At 37.6% G+C, this 10216-nt stretch overlaps 2 protein-coding genes across 2 annotated transcripts; one reads left to right on the top strand and one right to left on the bottom strand.

Annotated features, from left to right (window-relative positions):
* The first annotated feature begins 419 nt into the window (after positions 1 to 419).
* On the top strand, positions 420 to 1373 carry LOC110302329 (olfactory receptor 6K3-like). The gene has a single exon (XM_021173184.1). It carries the CDS (start codon positions 423 to 425, stop codon positions 1371 to 1373), a length of 951 nt encoding a protein of 316 aa, XP_021028843.1. The 5' UTR covers positions 420 to 422.
* Positions 1374 to 8786: 7413 nt separating this feature from the next.
* LOC110300640 (olfactory receptor 6K6) lies at positions 8787 to 9767 on the bottom strand. Its single transcript, XM_021170898.1, has one exon. The coding sequence runs from the start codon at positions 9741 to 9743 to the stop codon at positions 8787 to 8789; it is 957 nt and encodes a 318-aa protein (XP_021026557.1). The 5' UTR covers positions 9744 to 9767.
* Positions 9768 to 10216: the final 449 nt, after the last annotated feature.

The raw sequence follows: 10216 nt of genomic DNA on the forward strand, positions 1-10216 counted from the left end.
CCTCAATGTTCATTCCCAAAAGGTGTATTTAAAAGTTATGATATTCCTAGGAAAATTAATATCACAATGATAGTCTCTGTATATCATTTTTATGTAAAATAACTTTCCTTATAGTGAAAGGCGGTTTCTAAATTATTACCCAATAATAAAAGTTGCCAAATTATAATTCAGTAGTATATATAAATTTATATTTCTAAATAGTCAGGTATTTTTTTAAAAAAACACATTAGTAGAATACAAAATTTCCAGACTAAAATTGTGCAAATATGAGAGTACTATATTATAATTTTCCAAACAACTCTCTATATACTATTTAATTGGATTAATATTGAGAATGTTTAGATGGCTAATTTTTCTCTTTGTCCCTTTACTTGAGTTCTGCTTTACTTATTCCTTGAAGCAGCCAATAAGCTTCTGAAAATATGGATAAGAAGAATCAGACGAAGGTGACAGAGTTTTATTTTTCTGATTTCCCTCAGTTTGAAGATGGTGGCCTTTTGCTCTTCATCCTTCTGCTCTGTGTCTACATGTTCATTGTTGTTGGGAACGCTATGATCTTCTTGGCTGTGCAGCTGGATGTCCATCTGCACAATCCCATGTACAGTTTCATCAGCATCTTCTCCTTCCTGGAGATTTGCTACACCACAGTGACCATTCCCCAAATGCTCTACAACTTGGTCAGCAAAGAGAAAACCATCTCCTTCATTGGCTGCCTAATGCAGATGTATTTTTTCCATTCCTTTGGAGTCACAGAAGGCTTGGTCCTCACAATAATGGCCGTTGACAGGTATGTTGCCATCTGTAACCCACTTCGCTATGCAATCATTATAACTCCAAAGCTCTGCACACAGCTTTCCACAGGCTCTTTCACCCTTGGCTTCCTCATGCTCCTCCCAGAGATTGTGTGGATGTCTACTCTGCCCTTCTGTGGCCCCAATCAGATTCACCAGCTCTTCTGTGACTTAGAACCTGTGCTCCTCTTGGCATGTACAGACACATCTATGATTCTGGTTGAAGATGTCATCCATGCTATCTCCATCCTGAGCTGTGTCTCTATCATCAGCCTTTCCTATTTAAGGATCATCACCGTGGTCCTGAAGATTCCATCTGGTGAGAGCCGTCAGAAGGCATTCTCCACATGCACGGCCCACATCACCATTTTTGTGCTGTTTTTTGGCAGTGTGTCTCTTATGTACCTGCGCTTCTCTGTCAACTTCCAACCACTACTGGAGAAGATCATTGCACTAATGTTTGCTGTCCTTGCCCCATTTTTCAATCCTATAATCTATAGCCTGAGAAACAAGGATATGAAAAAAGCCATTAAGAAAATGTTCTGTTCTCAGAAAGTTCGCCGCCTCTGGGAGCTGATGTGAGTTTACAAGTGCCTATTAATAGATACCACACACTCTGAGTATGTTTAAAAAGTAAATGATTCATTTCCAGAATTACTATGTAAGGTTCATTTTCATGTTCTTTGTTTTATTGCTTTTCAGTTTTTATCACAAGCATGATTTATTCTGAGAGAAGAAGCCATATTCTTCCATGCACTACTAAGATTATTGATGGAACATTCTTATTTCAATATCACAAACAGTGCAGTACCACCTTTCCCAAGTCGATCAAGGATCATAGTCTAAGAAATTTTAAAATTAATTATCAGCACATCTAAAGGCTTCCTTAGTATCATCATCTACTCTATATTTAAAATTGATTGCTACTTATACAGTCATTTATAAAATGTTAAGCAAATCCACCTAATTAAGATGATTTGGGCTTGGGAAAGGAGCATAATTCCCTGATGTTTTTCTGGAGACATTTGCCATACTATCTATAGTTGGACAGTAATAAAATGCCATGGTTTTATGGTACTTAGTGACCAACTTGAGTTTTTGTTATTATCATCTCTTTTGTGGGACTTCATACTGTTTTCTGGATTTCATAGCAATCCTATATAGAGCTCTTAAAATTTATAGATTTAGTATACTGCCTTGAGACTAAAAGTCATAATCATAAACCATTAACAGTGACAGTTCATATTTTAAAAGATTGTTACTGTCAATGGCTCTGTGGTTGAGTCCATGGTTCTTTTGCAGAGGGCCTGAGTTTGGTTCTCAGCTTCCATCAGACACCATAAAATCCAGATTACACCTTTCAATGGCTAGGAGTTAGACAGACTCTTTATAAGCATACAGATAGGGGAAGGGGCACAGATAGGTAACAAAGATGGCAAATGAAATGTCTGACTTCTTTCTGACCTGATAAAAAGGACTGGTTGCTTGAGGCTGAGGCCTCCTGCTGCCAATAGAGCATCTCTGCCAGAGAACACGGACAGGGAAATATTTACTCAAAACTATGTGTCTATCAGTCTCCTAGTTTTGTTCAAATTGTTCAAACTTTGACTGGAGGAAGAAGACACCTCACACCTCCTCATAAAGCATAAAACAGCATTCCTAGAGAAGAGACAGGCTTTGTTTCCAGATTTTCACTCTTTGTAGGGGATATTTATTTCTGTGTACCTTGCTGTGTGCAGTGTGTGTGTGTGTGTGTGTTCACATTTAATCAAAGTATATTTCATCATTGTCCCTACATTGTGTTTCTGATATATAACTGCTCTTACCTGCTGTCTTGCAAACTTTCTCCTTTCCTTTAACGTACTGACTGGCAGAGAAAATGATCTCAATACAGACCCCTAAAATGTAACATTACAGGAACACCCTCCTCTGGCCTCCTCAAGCATTCATACACATGCAACACACACACACTCAAAAGTAAATATGATATAATACTAGTAGTATTAAAATGTTTAACATTTTTGTCATGCTCTGTTACAATTCTGTCCCATCATCATAAGCACTGCCTTTATTCTCACTATTTCCAGCTATAGCTTGATCCTCCATTCTCTTCCCTAGAACATATAAACTTTCCCATCCCAAATTTTATACATTTGGCTACCCTGGTTCAAAATTCTCTGCTTTCTTCCTACAAAAAAAAAAAAAAAAAAAAACTCCAGGAATTTGGGGAGAAAGGAATTGGAGAGAAGCTGTGGGAAGGGATGACTGGGAGGAAAGGACAGACTGATAACAGGATGTAAAGTGAATAAATAAATAAATAAATGGAAAAAATACAGTAAAATCTCCAGAAAATGATTTTTTTCCTGGCTCCTATGGGAAGAAAAACAGAACTGGTAAGTTACCAGTCCATCTTAGAAGAGCAAGGATCCATCTAATAGTCTGGAAAGGCTCTTCACAACAAAAATTTCAGTAGTATTAGTTTGAATTTTGATTTGGTTTTGTAAACAAAGTATCAAAATGGCATTTTGTTATACCAATACAGAGGCTAAATATGTTTTAAATTCTTATCTTTATAGTCCCAAATAAGTTTGGCTAGCGTTCTTCATCAAAGAAGTTTCTTTTTGCAGCAGATGAAGGATCTTGTAGGGAAGAGAAGGCAGAATGATTGTAAGAATCCAAGAAGAAAAGTGTTTTCTAGATATGACAGTGAAGCTGCATCCATGAAGTCTCATCAGTAATGTGTTTTAAATAAGATACAGCAATGGGGATGTGGGAAATCTCACAGGTCCTTGCCCCAAGATAAAGAGCTCTAATCAGTTAGTTGAGAGAGAGAGAGAGAGAGAGAGAGAGAGAGAGAGAGAGAGAGAGAGAGAGAGTTGTTTTCATGGATGACAACCTCGGTAGGTTACTCAATCCCAAAAGTTCAACCATAAAGACATATACATAAAAGCAACATCAAATTGACTATTAGGTTGTGTCTCTGTGTGAGTGTGTGTAAAACAATAATAATTATTGTAAATATCATATCGATGTATAAAATTCTAAAAAAAAAAAAGTTGAATGAAAAAGAATGAAAAGTTCTGAGAAATCACCAGGTTGATTTCCAGAGTGGTTGTATGCATTTGTAATCCCACCAACAATGGAGGTGTGTTCCCCTGGCTTCACATCCTCGCCAGCATGTGCTGTCAATTGACATTTTGATCTTAGCCACTGTGAGTGGCAAACGATTAATATCAGGGTCATTTTGATTTGCATTTCCCTGATGACTAAGGAGGTTGAGCATTTCTTTAAGTACTTCTTGGCCATTAGAGATTGCTTTGTTGAGAATTCACCTTTTAGCTCTGCACCCCATTTGGGGAGTTGGGGAGATGTTTTTTGGGGGATACTAACTTCTTGACTTCTTTATGTATTTTGTATATTAGCCCTCTGTCAGATGTAGGTATAGTGAAGATCTTTTCTCAATCTGTATGCTGCCATTTTGTCCGGTTGACAGTGTCCTTTGCCTTACAGAAGCTTTGCAGTTTCATGAGGTCCCATTTATCAATTTTTGATCTTAGAACCTGAGCCATTGGTGTTCTGTTCCATAAATTGTCTCCTGAATAAAAACATCCAAGACTATTTCCCACTTTCTTTTATGTTAGATTAAATGTATCCAGTTTTATGTTGAGAATCTTCATCTACTTGGACATGAGTTTTGTGCAGGGTGATAAACATGGATCTATTTACATTCTTCTACACAGAGACATTGTTAGACCAGCATCATTTTTTGAAAATGGTTTTTCTTTTTTTTCACTGTGTAGTTTTGCCATCTCTGTTAAAAATCAAGTGTCCATAGTTATGTGGGTTTATTTCTGGGTCTTAGATCAGACTCCATTAATCAACCTGTCTGTTTCTGTGCCAATACCATATACAGTTTTTATCACTATTGTTTTGCAGTTCTGCTTGTGGTCACAGATGGTGATTTCTCCAGAAGAGCCTACATGGGCTGGGCCAAGGCTGCCAGCACAATGTAGCAGATGTACAGCTCTGTCTCCATTTGAGTCCCCTAACAACTGATTCTGGGATGTCCCCAAAGCTGTTGCCTGACTGTGAAATCTCTTCCCCAACAGGGCTGCCCTTGTCTGGCTTCAGTGGGAGATGATGCACCAATCCCTGCAGATACTTGATGTATCATGGTAGAGAAATACTGGGGGGGTGGGGGGGGGATGAGGTGGGGGGAGGGCACTATTTCAGAGGAGAAAGGAAAGGAAGGTGGGGAGTGACCATGAGGTAGGGAACAGGAGGTGGCAGTGATTGGGGTGTGAAAAACTAATTAAATAAAGCCAACAAAGGGAAATGTGAGTAGTTTTAAAAATAAACAATCATTAGCTGCAGATTGTCAAGTAGATTAATTGCTGCACATACTATGGAACACAGAAGCAGAAGTAAGGCTAACTCTCATTTTAAAGTGAGCCCCAGAAAGTGATCCCACCCAATTCCAGGCAACTCAGCTCCCTTCATATCACCTCGTGCTTGAAAAACCTAGGTTTTTTTTTTTTTTTCTACATTCAGATGAACTCTTTGACACCTCTAGGGAAAATCTTTGAATGGAGTAAACTGTGGATACATTTCTTTGATAATACATTTAAATTAATTTTAAAGAAACATTGATACATTCAGGATCTTAGATTTTATTGAATCTTTGAATTTATTCATTATCTAAAAATCATATAACATAAATCTAAAAATCTTAGTATCCTATTTATAAATTTATCAATTTTAATAATTGTATTTAAAAGGTGATTTTTTAATCTTAACATTTAAATCTCCCTTTAAAATGCATTTAAATGGGACTTGAATTATTTTGATTTAAGAGCCTCAACTTCATGATTCAATAAAACCATTAAAGTTCATAAATAACCATTATAGTATAAAAATTTATAAATATGGTCAATCCCAAATCTTTTCCTGTATTTAATGTGATTAATGAGGCAAAATACATCTTAATATGATCAGTCTAATAAATAGTATGGAATTTCTGACTATAAAATTCATGTCAACTTTACTCAATAACATGTCTAAATAAGTTCCTCAATTGCAGATAAACTATTAGAATTACATGGAAGATTTGATATTTTAATAAATCACAGTATGTTAAATAATAAAATAAAATACTAAATATACTTGAGCTTTTCTTCTAAAACATAAATCACAGGTTTTGATTTCAACTAACACTTTTGTACTTAGTTCTAAGGCTCTATGGCAATTAAAATATGATAACACACCACATAAATGTCATATGAGTCATCTTATACTAATAAAACAAATATTTACTGGAACAATATACTGCTATAATATGTAAGAAAATAAGGATACACCTGACAAAAAAAAATCTTGTCCTTAAAACCTGCCAGTTGAGAAAGAGGAGATTTTTTTTAAAGTATAAAACTAAGCAAAATTTAGAACGTTATGCCTTACATGACTATGTGTTCTGTGGGAAACAGAAAAGGAAATGTACAAATTTATCTCGAGTGAGTAGGGGATTCCTTAGTTTAAGATTGGTCAAGTTAAAACCCATGGAAAATGCTAAGGATGAGCAAAGCTTTGATGGACAGTGGATGGCTCCATAGATTTAAAGAGAAAATACTCAGGCATCATGAAAGCCAGAACCAGATTCTCCTGTGTCTGAAATGGAGAGTGTGAGATGGATGGGTCTAAGGAAAATTAGAGTTGGGAAGTGAAGAGAGGGGAGGGACGTATATCACAGGGCTTTGAGGGTCTTTGTGAGAGTTAGACATTTGTAATTTACTTTGGGAGAGTTAGACATTGTAAGTGGAGTATGGAGGAACTAGGGCGGAGTTTGGAGCAGATATGGAGTGCTGTCTGGCCTGAATCATTCTTCCCTCTGTAGAGCCAACAGTCCAGGGTGGCACAGCTGAAACCTCTAATTGATACAGAGATCTTCTAGTAATTGTGGTGAGACATGATGTTGTTAAGTGTATGAAGGTAATTTCTGTGGTGTAGTAATTTCAAAAATAAACAACTCTTTTGTGAAGTTTTACTGCCAATCAAGCAGAAAATCAAGGTAACATTAAAAAAAGTGGGAATATAGAGGAAGCTGGAGGGAGAACACAAGGAATGGATATGATCACATTACACAGTATACATCTATTCTCAGGATAAAGAACTAAGGTTTAAGAACTGAATGGGACTCTATTAATTATGGTTTCAATAAAGATAAATTTCAATCATAATATAAAAACATTGTACATTCAGTGTTGAGTGATAAAAAGCATTTTATAAAATTTATTTACTTGTTTTATGTAGTAATTTCATCTTTTCTCCTAATTCTATTTAACTAGGGGGCATTTTTAATTTTTTTTTGAATACTGAATATCAAATCTGGGACCTTAAATGCTTAAGAAAAATGCTCTGTAATCAAGCAATGTTCCAAATCTCAAAATCCATCTTTAAATTGATTTTACCATTATGTAATTCATCTTTACCTGAATTTGTAAACAAAATTAAATTTGATCTCTAACTCTGATTAACTTTCTCCTAAAATGTGTTCCTATATTTGTTTAGATTTACTTATTTATTTATTTATTTATTCATTTTATGTTTTTGAGCACACTGTCACTGTCTTCAGACACACTATAAGAGAGTATCAGACCCCATTACAGCTGGTTGTGTGCCACCATATGCTTGCTGGCAATTGAACTCAGGACCTCTGGGAGAGCAATCATTGCTCATAACAGCTGAGCCTTTCTCCAGCCCATGTGTTTCGACTTTTAACTTTTGAAAAATCTATGGTTTCTAGCCTTTTATCTTAAAGTATTTCCATTGTATTCTATGGAATAATTTAAATGCAATGAGGGTGATACACACAGCTTAACTGTGATGCTCACAAGGTACACTAATTTTGAAACATTTTCATAATAAGATTCAAAACGACTAACAGAGGTAGGGGCAAATGAAGAGTTGTCTGATGAAGTGGATTGAAAACTGAAGACTTAGAAAGAATCAGACAGGAAAGCGTGCTAAGAAGAATCATTCCTCATTTGTCCTTTAGTTGGTAAACAGCTTAATGAGCCACAAGAACCAGGTGCAGACAAGTCCAGAAGGGACAAAGGAAGTATCATACGGTAAAAGGCATGCAGAAACCATGGAATTTCCTATGTTAGGCCATAAACTCCTGAACTCAATCCAATATGCACATGAAAGCATTGAATAGATTGAAGCATGGAATTAAATTCTCAGAATATTGCTCTTGACGTTGCAGAACAGAAGGTAGAAAAATGCAAGAGACAGACAGTGAGGAGGAGTGAAATATGATCTGTGAAATAATGATCTTCTGAATATGTCCTGCTATTGAACCCATGGACTCATAGTAGGTATGTTTATGTGCAGAAGACGCAATGGAAAGCAAGTCAGCCAAAGTGCAAACATGTCCACCTTATTCCTCTGAAACCTTTTGAGCCTGAAATTCTATGACACATCATGCAGTAGCCAGTACCTTTTTTTTTTCTGAGCTGAGTGTGTAGTTAATTAAATTAAATAAGCCAGAAGTAGAGAAAGGTTGATTTTTCTGTCAGGAACCAGTACTTGAGCAATGATGAATGACAGAGGAATCTAGAGCTATAAAGGCAAGAAGGATGTGAACATTAACAATTTTCAGAACTATTTTATGTGGTATGCATCTTTTACTCTAATCGCTGGCCTCATCAACACAAGTACTCACAAAAGAGAAGGGAAGGAACCATACTAGTATAGTATGAGGCATATGTCAATTTGTGCTTAAAGCTGGAGAATCCACACTTACTGCTTCACTTGTCAAGAGTCTGGTAGTTGTTATGTAAACAAGTGGCCACCAGTGACCTAGAGGCACATTCCATCGTTCTTGTTAACAGCAGAAGAAAAAGCATCTGTGACAATGGAAAGAGTACCATCAGGAGCACAAAAAACAACAGTGAGATTCCAAACTTCAAGAAGGGCTTTAATATCAGGAATTGAGATCTATTTCTGAGCCCGAACATCTCTCTTCTGATGAAAAAGCCTCCCAATAGCATCTTTCATTTCCTTGTTTCTTAGACTATAAATAATGGGGTTGAGAAATGGAGCAAGGATAACGAAAGTGACAGCAATTACTGTGTCCCAGAAGACTGAATATGTAGCTGAGAATCTCAAATACATGACAGCCACGCTGCCAAAAAACAGCAAGAAAACAGCAAGGTGGGCTGCACAAGTGGAGAAAGCCTTGTGCCTCCCTTCTGCTGAGGGCATCCCCAAAATTACCACGATGATCCGGATATAGGACAGGGCAATTACAAGGAAAGAGGCCAGGATCTCTACTGCATGGATGGCATCCACAATGACCACCAGCGATGTATCGGTACAGGCCAAACTGAGCACAGGGGTGAAATCACAGAAGATCTGATGGATCTTGTTGGAGCCACAGAAAGGCAAAGTCGCAATCCATGCAATCTCAGGGAGTACCAGAAGGAAGCCACAGAAGCAGGAGCCAGCTGTTAGTTGAATACAAAGTTTGGAAGTCATGATGGTAGGGTAACGGAGAGGATAGCAGATAGCTATGTACCTGTCAATGGACATTGCTGTCAGGACACAGCCTTCTGTGATACCCAACGAGTGGAAAAAGTACATCTGCATGAGGCAGCCACCTAGGGAGATGGTCTTCTTCTCACTGACTAGGCTGGAAAGCATCTTGGGAATGGTAGTCGTGGTATACCAGATCTCCAGGAAAGACAACACACTGATGAAGAAATACATGGGTGTGTGCAGAGCCATGTCCAGCTGGACAGCGACAAAGATCACTAGGTTCCCTGATATAATGAATGCATAGACAAGAATCAATAGAATGAAAAACAAGAGGCCACCTTCATACAGAGGTGGGAACACGGAGAAGAGGAACTCAATCACCATAGTTTGATTCTGGCTGGCCACCAATTGGGTCATCTGTGAAGGTAAGAAAAGATATAAGGGACTTCCTGGAATTTCAGTATTGCTTACATGCAGATTCCTTTCTATGTTCAATTACTTATGTTGAAAACTGGATAATCACTGAAGGAGCTAGAGAAAGTACCCAAGGAGCTGAAAGGATTTGAAGCCTCATAGGAGGAACATCAATATGAACTAACCAGTACCCACAGAGCTCCTTGGACCTAAACCACCAATCAAAGAAAACATATGGTGGAACTTGTGGCCTTAGCTGTATATGTAGGAGAGGCTGGCATAGTCGGTCATCTATGGGAGGAGAGGCCCTAGGTCCTGTAAAGGTTCTATGCCCCAGTATAGGGGAATGCCAGGGCCAGAAATGGGAGTGGGCGGGTTGGGGAGCAGGGGGAGGGGGCATGGTATAGGGGAGGAGGCTTTTGGAGGGGAAACTAGGAAAGGGAATAACATTTGAAGTGTAAATATCTAATAAAAAA

This window comes from Mus caroli, chromosome 1, assembly GCF_900094665.2.
Source record: "Mus caroli chromosome 1, CAROLI_EIJ_v1.1, whole genome shotgun sequence".
NCBI lineage: Eukaryota > Metazoa > Chordata > Mammalia > Rodentia > Muridae > Mus > Mus caroli.